This window comes from Cynocephalus volans, chromosome 2 (assembly GCF_027409185.1).
Source record: "Cynocephalus volans isolate mCynVol1 chromosome 2, mCynVol1.pri, whole genome shotgun sequence".
NCBI classification, from domain to species: domain Eukaryota; kingdom Metazoa; phylum Chordata; class Mammalia; order Dermoptera; family Cynocephalidae; genus Cynocephalus; species Cynocephalus volans.
In genome coordinates, this window is record NC_084461.1 from 194250893 (window position 1) to 194268982 (window position 18090).

Genomic DNA, 18090 nt, shown 5'->3' on the forward strand with positions numbered 1-18090 from the left:
CTTGGATGGGCTGCAGGAGCCCCCACCCCACACTGACCCCTAGCACAGCAAGTGTTAAATACTTACCACCTCGGTGGATGATCAGGAGATGACAGGGTGGAGCTTCTTTGGTGCATTTGTTGTGGCACTTTAACCTGGGAGAGAGAAAGACAGAGAAAGATGGATGGATGGATGGGTGGGTGGACAGGTGGAGGAGTGCGTGGGTGGATGGGTGGATGGATGGATGGATGGATGAATAGAGGATTAGATGAATAAGAGGGTAGGTAGATAGATGGACAGATGAATGAGTGGTTGGAGGAATAGATGGATGGTGGACAGATGGGTGGAAGAATGGATGGGTGGGTGGATGGATGGATGGATGAGTAGATGGAGGGTGGATAGGTGGGTGGATGAATAGAGGAGTAGATGGATGAGTGGGTGGATGGAGGAATGGGATGCCCCCACTGGGCATCCACTGTTCTGGAAAGCTCTGGGTGCTGTGGATCCCAAGATGTGCAATGAGATGGGGCAGCTACTGCACAGACAGATCCGGGACATTAACTCTGGAGGGAGGCTGCTGCCATTCCACTCTCTCAGGTCAGTCCTGGGTGATCCAAGAGTGGGTGGCAACTGCTTCTCCAACAGTGCCCACATGGACGTCACGCTTTGGAAAGAATTTTCCCCTATCACTCCATATTTGTCGTCATCATCCTCACAATTCTAATCATCATCTACCATTTACTTAAAGACTCATTTGCCAGCCATTGTTACTAATCATTTTACATATACTATGTCATTCGATTTTTATAGCAAGCTTACGAAATGGGTATCATTATCATTCCCATTTTACAGATGGAAAAACTAAGACCAACTGACTTGCCCTGGCAAGAAAATGCAGGTCAGTGGTCCCAAAGGTAGCCTCTCACTTTTCTTAAAGGCTCAAGATGTAGAAGACTCCAGCAGGGGGCTTCCAATTAGGATGAGATTAGTAATGGGTATTAAGTTTTAGAGGTATTAAGTTGAAGAGTTTAGGGTCAAATGTCTTCCTTTGAGACAAGCCTAAAATTTCACCTTGCTCTTCCCATGACAGTTGTCTAACTTCACAGAGACAAGAACCCCAATTTACTGCAACCTGGCTTTGTCTTTTTCTTTTAAAACTATGTCAATAAGATGGATATTCACTGTGGAAGGTGCCGTAAGTGCTCCATCAACATCACATTGGATTCCCTTACATTTTTGCGCACACCAGCCTAACTCCCAACAGCCATCATCTCTGCCAGAGGGCTTGCCTTGGGCTGCTTAGAGGTTCAGTATTAAAACAGAAGCACACGAACACTATACAGAGAAGTGGGAACTTTAGATTTGCCCTCCATCCCCTTCCCATCTAGGGATTTGATAGTTCTCTTTAACAACCTGGGTTCAAAACTCAGAGACAGACTTGACATTGATTCCCTCTCATTGGTCTAGCTCAGTGGTTCTCAAAATGGGGTTCCCAGGCCAGCAGCATCAGCACCACCTGGGAGCTTTTCTGGGCCCCCACATCAGCTCTGCGGGCTCAGCACCTCTGAGGCCAGGATGCAGCGAGCAGCAGCAGCCTGTGTTTAACAAGCCTTGCAGGTGAGTCTGATGCATGCTCAAGTGTGAGAACCACTGGTCTAGCTGGTTGTTTTGGAAAGTCTGTGCACACTTCCCCAATTTTTCTTAGGGTTCCAAATTCCTCTCTGACATGGAAAAGTTAGACCTAGGGCCACCAAGAGTGTGCAGAAGAAGCCAGGAGGGACAGGGGCAGCCTGGCACAGTGCTGAGTCACACCGTGAGAATGTTAGCCCCTCTGCAACTCTCTTTCAATTGGCTTGCATCACAGAGAAGTCCTTGCTAACCCCAGACCCAGATTTGGACAGGCAACAGTACCCCCAAGGAATTTAATCCAGTTTTTTTTTTTCAGGTTACCTTATGTGAATAGCAAGTGATGCTGATTTTCCATCCACAATAACAAGATACGTTTTCATCTTTAAATACATTTATTTAAGTTTAAAAGACCATAAATCGTAAATAAATAAGAGTAGGGCTGATAACGTACATATGACAAAATCATAATAGGATGTTAACGAATGACTGAGTTAGATTGCTAAAATTCGACCTAGACAATTTGGAATTTCCAAAAAGAAGAGGCATCTCTTGGCATCAAAAAGTCTAAGATGGCTAAAAACCTTTAGGAGGTACTGTTGGTCATGAATGTCATAAGGACTGCAGGACTCTGAAAATAATAAGAGCTAACAGTTACATAGTGCTCATGATGTACCAGGTAATGCTCTGAGTGCTTTACGTAATTCATGTACTCTTCTTAGCCCTAAGAAGTGGCAACTATTGTTATCTTCATTTCACAGAGGGAGAAACTGAGGCTCAACAAATTTGGATAATTTGCCCAATATCAAATAGCCAGTAAGAGACAGAGATCCTGAGCCCAACTCTTAACCAGCAGCCAGATGCCTCCAAACTTCTACTCTTCTTGCTTTACATCTTGGAGGTAGGTGTGGGTGAAGCAGAAAGCTCCTGGGAGCTGTAACTCCCGGAGTTAAAATGTCCTGCCTTGAGAGAAACCTAAGCTAGCTCTTTCCCGTGCAGTTGCCCGACTTCACAAGGGTAATGAAATCCAAAGTTACTGTGACTTGGTTTTGTCTTATTCTTCTCTAAAGCCCCCAGTCTCTCAGACCAATGCAGAAGGATCCGGCCTCAATGGGATAACCTGTGTTGTATCGACACCCTGAAGCAGAGCTCAGTTAAATGTGAAACGAGCCTTTCATTCATTCAACAAATGCTGAACTGGGCCAGGTATACCCCAGGTGCTGGGGACACACGGTGAACAAGGCAGCGAAGCCATGTGTTTATGGGGAGGGATCATAAACACTTAAGTGAATAAATCAAATAATTGCAGGTGTGGTAAGTTCATGAAAAAAGTCATACAGGGAAATGGGATGGAGAGCGATGGGGGTAAGAGCAGCGTCCTTGGGCAGGTGTCACCTGGGAGGGCCTCTGGAGATGAGTTCTGGCATAAAGGTTTGGAGGTAAGAACAAGCCTGGTGGGTTCAGGGGTCAGAAGTGAAAGGTCAATGAGGCTGAAATGATGGGGGCAAGGGCAGTGAGGATAGGAAGGGGAGGTGGGCAGGGGCCTGAAGGGCACGGCAAAGAGTCTGCATCTGATTTTACAGGCACTGAGAAGCCCCTGGAAGTCTCTGAGGACTGACAGTGTCAGACTGATGTTTGGGATGCTCTGAGTTGGGGAATCTGCTGATGCCAAAGGGGAGTTGAACCAAGAAATTTCTGCACTTGGAATAGCTGGACTCCACTCTGGAACCTTCCACAAAGAAATGTTTCCTTTCTGCCACCCCCACCGAGGAGTCTTTTCTAACAAGCCCAGCCAGAAGGGTGACTGACAGATGCGAAGGTCGCTATCGTGGGCAGCACTTTGAGGCAGAGGCAAGCAATTTCATTTAACCTTTGGACCACTGCCAGACAGGACAGGACAGGACAGGCCTCCCACTGCCCTGGCCCATTTCCTGCCCTACTCCCTGGCATTTTCCTCTCCAGTGTCCCTTGTTGCTCATCTCTTGCAGTAATGGAAAAGCCCTCCTTTGCTTCTGGCTGGAGAATGGGAGATGCAGCACTTGACCTTCCAGCCAGGGGCTTCCAAGGGCAGCATTAGGAGCAGAAGTGCAGCCTTGCTCATGCAGAAAACCCTGAGAGAAATATCTCCGCTGCCCAGGCACTTACACCATGCCTGGAGTTCAGATGTCAGGAATCAGAGCCTGCACAACCAGAATCTGCTAATAGAGTCAGCAGGATTAGCCATGCACTGAAATGACACAGACCCTGGAGGGAGGGGGAAGAGGAACGACAGAGAGGTTTTGCACCATGCGGACACACTATGTCCCACTTATGAAGAATCATTTTTCCAGCCAGAAATGCACGATTCCCCCCAAGTTAGATTTTCCTTTTTCACTGCCTGTGAAAGAAAGAGCTACTAGCACACAATTTATCAGGAGACTTCCTGCCTCAAAATCAGATTATCCAAACTTACCCTCTGAGGTTCTGATTTAGTGTCTGCCTGATGAGAATGTGAATTTTTGGCAAGAACACATGAAAGTTCGAGAACCCCTGTATAAGAGGAATATATGCTACTGCCTAGATGAGAGATGTCTGGGAGCCTGAATCTTCCAGAATAAAGTGCTCTCTCCTAAAAGGGAAGTGGGGTCAGAAGATAAACCTGGGTTCAAATCCTGACACCACCTCTTCCTGGCTGTGACAACTCAGGCAAGTCACTGACCCACTCTGAGCCTCAGTTTCCTCATCTGTGAAGTGTAGCATCTGTCTCACAGGGTTGCAGTGAGAACCAATGATATGATGCAAGTAGGGTGTCCAGGACAAATACTTGGCATGCAGTAGGTACTCACAAAGCAACAGCTACTATCCTCTTTAGTATGGTAGTTACCGTAATTATTGCTAGTTTGTGCAGCAGCTTTCTACTACAAGCCCCTAAGACTTTCTTTAGCTGGAAATAAGGCTGGCTGGAATGCCTGGAGCCTGCAACTAACCAGGACAGGAGTAGGCTGATGAATATCCCAGTCTCCTCTCCTTTGGGTGGGACGACTCAGAGATACAGTCATTGTGGGATTACACGCAGGTGCCTGCAGCCATAACCTGCTCTTCAATGCACCCGGTGATGGCTGCCTTCCCTCTCTGTCTCACTTACCCACTTCCCTATTGGTGTGGCCTGGGATCACCTCTCAAATAAACCACTTTCCCTAAAATCCTGGTCTCTGGGTCTGTAGAAACAGAGGAGCCCAACTGACACCATGATGATTAAAAGACCTGACCCACCAATGTGGAATGTCCCATGGCTTCTGCACCAAAATCAAGTCTGCTGCTCCTTGCTTTTCCTGTGTCTCTTTAGCCCACAGCCCTTAATGAATGTGGTCCTCCAGGTGCTCTGTTTCACAAGCAGGAAAGGAGAGGGATGGGGAGGACACAGCCAGCTACCCCGTACAGCGTGAGAGATGGCAAACCTCCACACCAGACACAGGGTAGGAGCGGCACCATGATCTAGGACGGGCGCTCTGAATGACTCCCAGGCAGCAGGGAGAGGTCCTATGTGGTTCTAGAAGTGGTTAAAAGCTTGGGCTTCAGAATCAAGCTGACCCAAGCTTGAATCACAGTTCTGCCCTTCCCAGCTGTGTGACCAAGGGGACATAAAACGAGAAAATGCCTGAGTAGTGCTTACATAGGCACCAAAGAAGTCAATGTTTCAGCAGGCAGGGATAAAACACACCTTGAGTGCACCCAGGGAATGCCAAGCTATCCTCATAGAGTCCAGAAATTTGGGAGGGATTTATTTAAAACTTTCATTGAAAATGGTTACTTTTTTTTTTAAACTCTAAGGCTTAATTGGATAAGTTTCAGTTATGGAGAAAAGTGGCTTACGTGGAATATCGTAGTCTCCCAAAGGAGGTGCTGGTGAAATGAGATGTTGTCTCTGTCCAACTAAATAGGTGATCTTATCTTGAGGGCAAAATCTGGGTCTTCCTTATTACTGTGGCTCCCTTTCCTTCCCCCCTTTACTGAAAGGTGCTGGTACCTGGTACGTAATATGTGCTGAATAAATACTGGAGAAATGGAGAGAGAGAAGGAAAGAAACAGGAAGGAAGGATGGGCAGGACAGAAAATCTGTCAAATGCTCCTGATGTAGCAGCATTCTAGTCTCTATCAAAGTTTTTTTGAAAAATGATTTCTGTTTCTTATAAATTATATCCCTACTAGTTTGTGAAATGCAAATATGTCCCTCTCTGCCTTCCCTTCTTTCTTCCCTCCCTTCTCCCCAGCATGGGGGAGGGGCACAGGGATTTGACCAGAAGCAAACCAAATCTCCACGGATCTTGCCCTGGAACTGTGGGGGACAAATGGTCCCTTTTACGAGCAGCTCTGCTGTTTTCTTAATAGATTTGCCATCACCCCCAGCAGAACTGTGAAGCAAGACAAGCCTACAGCCTGGTGTGGAGCTGGGATCAGAATGCTAGCCTTCCCAGAGCGGGGATGAGCGGCACTCCTGCTGGAGAAGACTGTCAAGTCAATTTCAAATGGTTCATTGGACAAATCTAATCAATGTATGGAAAGTTTGCTTTGAGCACCCCAAATCCCTCATTTCTGCTACTTTCTCTTGTCCCACACCAGCTTACTTTGCAATAATCCATCAGGGTAGGGCCCAGCCTTTCCTTACAGAGTACAAATGGAACATTTAAAAAATCTGATCCTTAACATGCAATTGAGGAAACATTAAAAAAGCATCAACTTTGAGCCAGGTGCTCTTATATAACCAATTTACTCTGAACAACAATCCTGTAAGAGGTAGATATTGTTATGACCATTTCAGAGTCAAGAAGACTGAGGCCCAGTAAGCAGCCAGTCATACAGATAGTAAAGGGAAGAGTCAGGACAATTCATTCATTCACACACTCAAAAACATCATTGTGTTCCCGCTGTGCCAAGTACTGTGCTAGTCACTGGGGTTATAATAATAAAATAGGGCAAGAATTCTTTCTTTAAGGATCTTACAATCTAGCACGGAGTTTACTGACCAGGGACGTAAACCCATCTCTTGCGGCTTCAAGCATGAACATCTTTCCATTCATCCCATTGCCTCAAAATTGCCTCTAGAAATGATCCCACTTGGCTTAGAACCAGGTTTTTGGGGTCTTGCATTGGCGAGAACCACTTTCCCTCCAGAGGCTCCTACTGAGATCTACTCAACCAACATCTGTTTACTGAGCACTTACTATATGCCACAAGCACTGTGCTAGCCTGGGAGGTCAAACAGTGAACCACTCAGACCTGGCCCTACTCTCAAATAGTGGAAAGTCTGAGCAGGGAGACAGAGAGATAAATAGACGACCACAATGTCGTAGTATGTTATACAGTATGACAGGGAAGGGCAGGGAGTGCATTTGAGGGGAGCTGGGGAGGGCTTCCTGAAGGAAGGAGTGGCTGAGCTTGCTTGAAAGATAAATGGGAGCTAGCAGAGGTGTGCAAGAAAGACCCAGGCAGAAGCAGTGGGGTGCGAAGACGTGTCAGTGAGTGGGCACGTGGCCTAATGCAGGGGTTGATAGCCGGAAGCTTAAGCTCTGGGCACAAAGAGGGGAGGGATGAGGGGGACAGAAGGAGAGGTAAGCCAGTGATGTTTCAGGTCTCATCATGAGACTGAATTCTAGCCTGAGAGCAGGGTGGAACCAATGAAGTATTTTAAACTGAGAAGTGAGAGCTAGATAATTATTTTGGAAAGACCCCCTCTGGCAGCAGATACATGCAATTAAAGGGCAGCAAAGTCTCCCTCTCTCATTATCTTTCTTGCTCTCGCATCGGTTTTTCTTTTCCCACGTCACTATATTAACATCTCCTGTAGGCTTCTTGCAAAATCACTAAACCAAATCATTACCCCCTTCCCAGTGGGGCTTGTTTTATTGAATACCCCAAACGAGCATTTTGGTCTTGTTTTGGTTCCCCCGTGGTCTCTCCCTTGAGCCAGTGCTTCTAGAAGTGCCTCCGTGCACTCTCAGTGCAGGATATCAAAATACCCCTTCCCTCACCGCTCAAAACTCAGTGGGGTTTAGCTCTTCAGCCTACAACTCGTAGGAAACAAAACAAAACAAAACAAAACCCAACAACAACATAAATGAGCAAAGGACGGTGGGGAGTATTGACATAGAAGTCAGACCTTGGGCTCCAGTGGCATTATGAAAAATCATCAGGAAAACCCCAGAACTATTCTCTCCATAAGAAGACACTGTAAGGGAAGCTGTAGATTTATCACCTGTTGGAGACACCTTCCCTCTCTCCTCCCGCAACTTCCCTGAAAGAGGAGAAAGTGACCATACATCACTTTGGCTCCCTGGACATTAAGGTGGTCATCAGAACACAAGGACCCATCTGTCATTTTTCAATTCTAGAAAGGATAGAGTGTAGCAGGCTGGGGGAGGGACGAGGAAAAGACTAAAGCTTTGGTCCAGGGTTGGGGTTGAGACCAGCTTCCCATAGTCTGTGTGTTCAGTCCAAGGGAATCAGAGTGGGAGCTAGCACTTGTTGCCAGCCTACTGTGTGCCCAGCCCTCTGCCCATGTAAAGTGCTTAAGGTGTGGGAACTTGATCAGATAGATCAGTGGGTCTGAGTAATGGAGTAACAGATCCACCCACCCTGAGTCTCTGGGCCAGCTATTTACGGCTGAAGGCCTCTTTTTCCTCCTCTGTAAAATGGGGTTAATAATAGACCCTACCTTCCTTCCATGATTGTTGCAAAGATTAAATGAAATCATGCATGTAAAGTGTTTAGCAAAATGCCTGGCACTTGGTAAGCCTCAATACATGATATCATCATCATAATTATAATCCCCATCATCATATCTAATCCCCACCTCAGCCTCTAGTAGAATTATGATCATCCCTCATATATATCTATGACTGGCTCACAATTTTTGCTTATAACAGGTAAAAACGCATATAAGGGACCATTCATTCCTATTATAATTATTGCAAAAACAGAAGTGTTTCTATTAATGGAAAAGTAAGTTCAAGATTCAAGCTGGTGATCTCTGAAATGCATGCTCATAATTATATCCTGCCAATATCCTGCCTGTTGTACAAATTCCTGAAGCTTCCAGGAACTTTGCAGCAGCTGCAACATCAGTGCTCATCATTTCCCTAGTTTTCTAAAGTCTGGGCAAATTAGCGCAGTCAGTGGCTCAAACCAACCAGGGCTTACTTCACACTTCCATCTCCTCGTCACCTGTGGCTGCAGCCACTTTGCAAGAACAGGAAATTTTCAGATAAAACACTGGATATAGATGCAAGAACACAGGCAAGGAGAACACAGGATAAGAGGGAAACTGAAAAGCACATCAAATCCGAGTGTGAAAAGATCCAAGAACACAGCAAAATTGGGTGAAGAAGTGCATGGCTCATTTAAGGGAAAATTAGCAAAGTGACCACTTATGTGAAAAGAATTAAGTGTGAGCATGTCCAGCCAGCTCCTGCAGGGGGGAGGAGAGAGGGCTTGAATAAACGGCATTAAAATACTGCTAGAATAGACTGCAAATCTTGAGCTAGTTAACTCAGGTTTCCAAACACTGCCCCTTAACTTACTACAGAAACAGTTATGGGTCTCGCTCCTACAGAAGTGGGCAGTGACCTCAACTGGAACACATAAAACATTTTTAGCCAGCACAGACCTGCCTCTATTGTAAAGTATCCAACCTGGGACTGACTGTGGGTTTCCAGGCACTTGAGACATTCAGTGCTAAGCCTGAGATGTCCCAGGCAAGCCATAATGGTTAATCACCCTATAATATTATAGAGATGATAATCCCTATAATCAATCACCTGTAATGATAGGATTGATAACCCTGCAACACCTTATAGCCATATAGGGTGAATCCTGTAACTCATCCTTGGTGAATCTTATAACTCACCCTATACATTGAATGTTTTAGTAATAGCTCCATACACAGGGCAAGCAACTGAAAGTGGCTATTCTAAAACTGAATAATGCATATCACAGTCCCATTGATTGGGAAGGAGTTATTTATTAAATAAACCAGTGGCTCTCCACCACAGGCAATTTTGCCTCCCCCACTCCCCAGGGAACATTTGGCAATGTTTGCAGACAAGTTCAGTTGTCACACTGGGGATGGGGGTGCTATTGGCATCTAGGTGGTAGGGACTATTGATACTGCTCCAATGCACAGGACAGCCCCCACCACAAAGAATTATCTGACCCAAAATGCCATTAGTGCCAAGGTTGAGAAACACCGAGATGAACTAATATGTCTCCCAAGAAGTTGACTAGTTCAGAAAATCCCAAAAGAAAAATGAGTAACAAGAACTACAGAAAAATAGGAAATGTGCTAAATTTTCCAGAACTTCAACCCATGGAAATGATTTTGTGGGTATGTTTCTTTTTATACTTTGTATTAACAGAACATCAGTTTCTCCAACTAAATAAATGCTAAATCACATAATTAAATACTTGAAGGAACTCCCAAGTCATTAATGTGATTGGGGCACTCACATATCCTATCACACTGAATGAATGTATTTGCCTCATAGTACATCAGAGAGGTTTAGAAACTTTCCCAGAATCACACAGTGAGTACGTAGCAGAGCCAGGACCTGCACTCCGCTCTCCTTGGCTCCAGCGTCTGTGTCCTGGCTGTTGTTTTACTTCACACGTTGGGTTCCCTAGAAGCAGATCCTGAGACAGGTATTCTTGCAAGTGATTTACTGAGGACATTCTCACAGGAGAAATCTCTTCCATTGAGGGGGAAGCAAGATAGGAAGTAGGAAGAAGCTAAGCGAAGCTGTGGTTTCAGGTCCATCTAGTGTCAACCTGATCCTGTGGGGAGCTCTGGAGTGTAAACTGTGCCACAGAATCTGTCTGTCTCAAGGTAGAGGCTGGGATTTTGCACCTATGAACCAGGTAGTTGCTGGCTCTGAGACAGCTGAGGACAGGAGAGAGGCTTAGTCCCAGACATGTCCAGGTGGGGCAGCTGTGGTCATCCAAGGACCAGCCTCCAGAGTAGGTCTCTGGCATGAGCCATTAGTAGCAGCACCAGTAGCACTGGGAATCTGAGTAGGACACCATGTCACACATGGGTGAGCTAAGACTGAGCTCATTGGCCGCTGATTTTACAATCCTGTCTTCAAAGCAGAGCAGTGAGCACTCCCTGGTCCTAGAGAAGAATGAGTCTCAGGCAACTACAAGTTACTTGGAAATCCCTTGATCGGTCATACCCTTCCAGTCCAAGGCCCTGAGAACAGAGGATATCAGAACTCCTGGGGGCTGCTCCCCTCTCTACCACCCGGAGGAAGGGGGGTCCTGACACCAGTATGCTCCTCCCCATGGCCTTTCCCTTGGCAGGCAACCTGCTCTCAGGATGCGGAGGGCTCCAGAGTCCAAGATTGCTTTTCCAGGAGTGGGGCCAGATGGGCACTGAGCAACCTCCCTCCCCACCCGCACCACGCCCGTCTCCATCCTTGCCTGGAGCCTCAGGTGGCAACAGCATAAATCCTGGCAATAGCTGGCCTGAGGAGAACCAATCTCTCTACCTCAGTGTCTGCCTGGTACAAAAAAATTGCCAAATATGCTCGAGGGCTTTCAAGTCCTGGTACAAGCCTTTGCCCAGGCTGTTTCCTGGGCCCAGAAGGCCCTCTGCCCTGCTTCAAGGTGAACTTCTCTTCCTTCAAGACTTAGCTTCAAGGTCCTCCGGAACAAGCCTCCTTTGATGTGCACAATGTGTCCTCCACCCCATTTAGCCCACAGCACTCCCTACCCCATGGTAGCGTTATCTACCTTGCGTATACCCCTTCTAGATCTAAGTGTTCCCTCCCACTTAAGTACAAATTATCAGGGAGGCTTATTTAAATGCAGATGTATACACCCTATCCACAGAGTCTGGGCCAGGAAGTCTGCAGAGGGGATGGGGAAACAGCAGTTTTAAGCTTCTACCTTGACCTTGAGGCAGGTGGGACCAGAGCACACCTTGAGAACTGAGGGTGACTGAGCAGCTTGAGGAAAGCAAGTGTGTCTTTTTCACCCTCATACCCGAACAGCAGCACAGAATCCCCACCCAGCAGACCCTCGGCCAGGGCTGGCTGACCTAACCAGACCCAAAGCACGATCTATGAGAAGAGAGAATGGGGTAGCTAAAACAAGCACAGGAGACAGTTCAAATGCTACTTCTCCATTGGTGGTTTTGAAGGAATCCCCCTCCCTTCCACACTCCAGCCCATGCAGGGGGGGGGGGGGAAGCACCTCAGCTCAAACTCTTGTTTTCTAAAGCAGAAGCCACTCTAATCACTGTTGTGCATTTTCCCTGCGAGAAATGCAGGCAGGAGTAGAAAGCTTCTCAAAGAACCAGACCTCAGCCCTGCAGAAACCTGTGGAAGGACCGTGAGATGGGAGAAGGACGCAGATAACACCAGTTGAGGGCTGGTTAATCCACCAGCATCTTACTGCACAAGCAAACTTCTGCCAGCTGAATCCAGTTATCAGATAATTCGTGGATTGTGCTGACATCCGACCACTTAGAGCTAAACTCCATTCCGTGCTCATAAACCTATTAGATGAAAACGCCTCAATTTAGATAACTGCAAATTGCTTTCTGAGCCTTAATTTCCTATTAGTTCGTTAATCTCTCTATTCAGACTGCCAACAAGACAGCTGATGATAATTCCGGAGGAAGTGGGCATTAAACCAAAGCACTAGAGAAGGGGGTTAGACATTAAGAAAAGGTTTCTGGCTTCCTGGGTGGATACGGCACCCCAAAGTTAATTCATAAAGTTAGTAATAGTATTATCTTTCATTAATTAAGCACTTATAATGGGCCAAGGACTAGGATGAGCACTTTACCGAGCAATTATCTTATTTTTTTAAAACACTCTAGTGAGGAAGATATTATTATTCCCATTCCACAGAGAAAAAGACTGAGGCTCAGAAAGGGTCTCACAATCAGTTGGTGGCAGAGACAGGTGTGTCTGACCGACAGCCTGGGCTCCTAATCATACGTTATCTTTTTAATTCATCACACAAATTTTTACTGAATGAATTTACTGGGGAGATGACAATGAACAGACCCAGATCTACAGAGTGAGGATAAGGGATGTAAGAAGAAAAGACCCGGAAAAATAATCAGCCCAGACTGCCCATCCTTACAAAAACATGTCACATTATGAAATGTCCAGCTGGACAATAAATTTTGACTTTTTATTTTATTTTTTGGCAGCTGGTTGGTATGGGGTTATAACTTGACCTTGGTGTTATAACACCACGCTCTATCCAATTGATCTGGCCGGCCAGCCTGACTTTGTTTTTTAAACTACTACTTCTGTGTAGAGCAGTGGTTCTCAAAGTGGGGTTCCAGAACCAACAGCCACAGCATTACCTGGGAGCTTGTCAGAAATGCACATTCTGGGGGACCACCCGAGACCCATTTACTGAATCTGAGACTCTGGGGCTGGGAGGGGCACCAACAATCTGTGTTTTAACAAATCTTCCAGGGGATTCTGATGCATGCTCAAGCTTGAGACCCATCATCCAGAAAAGAAAAGCAGCCTGGGAAAGGAATTTGGAGAACATTCAGAGCAGCGTTTTTCAAACTTTAATGTGCACAAGAATCACCAGGACCATCTGAAACTGCAAATTCAGATGCAGCGGGTCTGGGGTGGGGTCTGCGATTGTGCATCTCTAACCAGCTCCCAGGTGCTGCTGACACCACTGCTCCAGGGACCACACATGGGTTAGCATGGGTGCAACCCACTCCCTTTCTCCCAGGAAGATTCTGGCAGTAATAGGACCAGGATTTCTCTGGGTTAAAAAAAAAAAAAATCACTCTCCTTAGGGCAGATTGAAATCCATGCCTGTGGCATGTTTTAGGAGGACAGCATATGACCTGAAGCACATACTACAATTTTTCAAAGTTCTCACTCAGGTATGAGACCTTCCCTGGCCACTTTAATTAAAACTGCAGTGCCCACCCTGGCCTCTCCTATCTCCCTTCTCTGCTTTGTTCTTTTTGTTAGCACTTAGAATCATCTGATGATATGATCTATTTTACTAATCTACTTTGTTTACTATCTGCCCACCTCCCACACCCACACTAGCATATAAATTCCACCAGGGCAGAGACTTTGTTTTATTCACTGGTGTTTCCCCAGTGCCTACAACAGTGCCTGGTGCATAGCAGATACTCAATAAACATTAGTTGATAAGTGAACAAATAATTCTGCCAGTTTCTGTAAGAAGGTGCCTCTATTACTCAGTGGCTCCTCTCTGAAATTCCGCCTGCTGCTGCTCTTTTTGCATGCACTTCAATTTCATTGAAACTCATTTCTCTATAAGTGTGTGATGGAGTTTGGATGTATTGTCCTCCCAGAACTCATGTGGAAATCTGATCCCCAACGTGGCAGCGTTGGAAGCTGTTTGAGTCACAGGGGTGGATCCCTCATGAATGGGTTAATGCTCTCCCTGGGGGGTGGGGATAGTGAGTGAGTTTTCACTGTATTAGTTCCCACAAGGGCTGGTTGTTTAAAAGACCCTGGCACCTCCCTCCCACTCTCTCTCTCTCTTGCTTCCTCTTGCCATGTGATCTGCTTGTACCCACCACCACTTTCCACCATGAGTAGAAGCAGTCTGAGGCCTGCACTAAGTGCAGCTGTCCTAAAATTGTGAGCCAAATAAACCTCTTTTCTTTACAAATTACCCAGTCTCAGGTATTCTGTTGTAGCAACACAAAACAGACTAATACAGTGTCTCTCCTCTAAATTCTTTGACAATGGGGCCTGCATGGTACTCATTTCTATCCCTCATCCAACCCTTCCATCAGCCCATAATTGTATCTAAAATTTTGCCAGTCTTTGAAAACACATATAAGTGACCATTCATCCTCACTATAATTAATACAAACACAGGATTTTTATTCACAGAATAGCAAGTTTGAAGTTCAACTGGCAATATCAGGAATGCGTGCTCATAATTATGTACTAGGGATAGCTCTAAATCCTGTTGTAGTTTATACAAGCACAATGTCAAAACTTCTTAAGCATGCCTGTACTTCACAGCAGCTGCAGCAGCTGCTTTCACCATTTTGGCAGTTTTTCTAAGGGCTGAGCAAATTGGTGAGATCAATGGTGCAATCCAACCACAGCTGGTTTGAATTCTTCCTCCTACATGCCAGAAGCCATTTTTGCTCAAGATGGATTGAGGAGGAATGCTCTTTGATAAAACATTGTAATCTGGGGCATTGACTCCTTCCAACAGCACAGTGGTGGGCATTAATATCACACCCACTTTGCTGATAAAGAAACTGAGCCCTGAGATAACACACCTCTCAAGCTCAAGCTCAGACAGGGAGTTCAGCAATGGAGCAAACTCAGTTCTGACTGCTTCCAAAGCCTGTTCCTTGCACCCAGCCCTTCCCAGTCTCCTCCTCCACCCCTGGCAGGGCCTGAGCCTTTGCTCATTACTTCTAGAACAGAGAGCACAAGCGGAGGCCACCTTCAGGTTCTGCCTCTAGTGCTGAAAATTAAAAGGGCTTGGGAAGTGATCTGCCTTGCTGACTCCTGGCTGTATCCCTGTCACCTAATTACCTGACTTCAAAGCCTCCACGTGGCAGGTGTGAGGATATGAAAGCTCCTGTTTCCTCACAGAACTCAGTGTGACTACATGCAGATGAGACACAGGGCAGCCGGTATACCAGGGAAATCAGACAGCCTGCAAGCCACACCTGAGGGCTGGCCTTGGGCCTCTTGGAGTCAGTGAGACCAGGGGCCACCTGGGAGCCTGGGTCCAGGTGGGGATGGTGGCCTCAAAATACTAGTGCTTAGTAATTACTTCCTCCACCTCCCTTTATGCCACAGTGTTTAAGACTGCTCAGGGGCTAAAACTAATCCTCCCCACAACTCCAGGGTGGAAGGGAGCTCAGCCATACCTTCATTACTCAGGTGAGCCTACCGGGCTGGGGGAGCAGGGGCTGGGGAGAGTGAGTACTCACCTCTGCTACTATGTCACCTCCACTGCAAGGCAGGGATGGATGCAGGGAGGCTGGAGAGGGTTCAAATAAGAGTTCCCTGCCTGGGCTAGACAAAGAAGAGCAAGGCTAGAGGGGAGAGAAGGATTCCTAGGGTCCTTTAAGTGACTCCTATAGAGCAACCAGATGTGCATTCATTTGTAACTACTACATACAGTTGAATGTTGTTGACTGTTTTATAGTAACTGGTCCTGAGGGGGTATTTAATATGTGTTTACAGAAGGAGAAAGAGAGGCTGGACAGGAATACATTGGTGACTTCTTACAGAGGACTGAATTCTAAGCCGGGTAGTGCGCTTTGGCCTGTGTGCTGATTTATTGAATGCTCACTGGCACCTGAGGCAGGTATGATGATGATTCCTTTCATGTGGATGAAAATACTAGGGACAGAAGTGTGAGGTGGCTTGCCAAAGGTTACACAACTACAAAGCAGTAGAGGCAGGATTTGACCCCAGCTCAGTTGGACCCCAGAGCCCACGGCTGATGTCACAGTTTTCTCCTGCCTCCCAACCTTTTGCCAGCCATAACCTGGAATGGGTGTGGTGAAGGGAAGGGAAGTGGGGGGCTTGGGTGGTCTGGCCTTCTCACCAGAACTCAAGACACTCAAGACATACATGATCCCACAGAAAGTGAGTAAAACAGGAGTTAGGTGTCTGGGTTCTAGTCTTGACTACCACTTCTGAGCTGTCACTTTTCCTTGCTGAGACTCAGCTTTCACATCTGTAAACTGGGGAGAATTATAACACTCTTTCAGAGAGGTACTGTGAGCAGAAAGAATCAAGGAGAAAAGGACTTTGCAAATTCTAACACAAGGATTGGCAAACTACAGCTGAGGGCCAAAGCTAGCCTGCAGCCTGTGTTTGTAAATAAAGTTTATTTATTGGAATAAATAAATTTGTGAAGTCTGTTTCTGTATTGTCTATGGCTGCTTTTGGGCAGAGTTGAGCATTTGCAACAGAGACCCTATGGTCCGCAAAGCTTAAAATGTCTACTGTCTGGTCAACTAGAGACATAGTTTGCCAACCCCTGACCTTGTGACAATGTAGGCAGCACTGTGCTGCAGCAGGCAGAGTTATACATTTCTATCAGCTCTGCTTCTTTTTCAGAATTGCTTCTCTGACCCTCAACCCAATTGCAGAGGTTCATTTAAGATCCATTTCTGAAGAAACGAAGCAAACAATTCTCCCAAGAGTCAAGAAACCAAACTCTCGTAAGCTATTTTTGAGCCCAGTATGGCGCTAGCTGACATCAGGTGCCACGACAAGTCTCTCCAAGGCACAGCCACTTACTTGCAGTTTTTACATTTGAGGCCAAAAAGCATTCCTTTCCCACAGACTGTGCATGTCTGAGACATCCAGTACTTGGTGGAAAACCTGTGGAAAAGAGACAGAAAATGTTGAAGGGAAGGCAATGGCAACTGACCTATCTCTAAGAGGATGAACCAATTAAAGGGTAGGCACATGAGCCCTGGATTCCAGTCCTGCTTCTTCTGAGATATGTGGCTTAATCAAGTTGCCTAAACCACAGGAGCCTCAGTCTGCTCATTTGTAAAGTGGGGATAATAAGAGTGTTGACCTCACAGGTTGTTGGGAGGATTAAACAAGGTCATGCATGTCAAGGGCTTCCCAGAGCACCTGGCATATAGTAAGTGCTCAGTGAATTGGGTTGTAACTACATTGTCACCTTGAACATTCATAACAGTCATTCATTTATTTGACAAATATTGCCTGGTGGCTTATTATGTGCCAAACTTAGTTCTAGGACAGAGCAATGGATGGGGCTGGAACTGATCTCAGAGAGCCACAAAACAAGTACGGCCCCTAGAGGACCCACTGAGCCATTCTCCATCATTGCTAGTCACATCACCTGGGAAGCTTCAAGGGGCCCTCCCCTCCCAAAAGAGCAGAGACCCCAAACTTTAGTAACAGAGAGTCCCCAAGAGTAAAAGCCTTTTCAGACCATCAGCTCAGCTCCCTCACCGACTACCACCACTTGCTGCAAACATAAGGCAATTTGAAAATCTCCCATATACAGCTATGAACCAATGGGAGCAGAGGCACATTAGATTAACTCTCTGCCCCCCACCCCCACCCCCAGGCTTTCTTCCCCAAGAGATATGAGACAGCAGCAGCGCTGGGCTCAAGAAAAGTATTGAAGGTTGCTGGGTCATGGTGAATTTTAATTTCCAATTTGTGTCACCGTCAGCAGGAGTTGTATCTAATCTCCACTGCCTCAGAGTGTCAAAAGGGAAATCGGAAGTGGTTATGTAACCTGGAGTCTGAGAATTTTGAGGGAAAGTTTGCATCCTTATGCTGCACCATCTTACCTGATTTGGGTCAGTCACTTGCCAAACAGAATGAGCCTGAGCCTGAAGCTTCCAGATCTAAGCAAATAGCAATATTCTGAGCAGAGACCTTGTTGCCAAGAAAACACTCCCACTCCAGCTTTGGACTTGGGGGTTGGTTAAACCTCTTTCCATCCCTTCAGCAG

General features: G+C 46.3%; 1 protein-coding gene across 1 annotated transcript in view; it reads right to left on the bottom strand.

Moving 5' to 3' along the window:
* The window catches only part of KSR2 (kinase suppressor of ras 2), a 418923-nt gene that overhangs the window by 94943 nt on the left and 305890 nt on the right, over positions 1 to 18090 (bottom strand). Inside the window, exons 7-8 of the mRNA XM_063087289.1 lie at positions 16890 to 16973; positions 69 to 134 (exon numbers count right to left, since the gene is read on the bottom strand). Coding sequence (XP_062943359.1) covers positions 69 to 134; positions 16890 to 16973 — 150 coding nt within the window. The remainder of the gene's footprint in view (positions 1 to 68; positions 135 to 16889; positions 16974 to 18090) is intronic.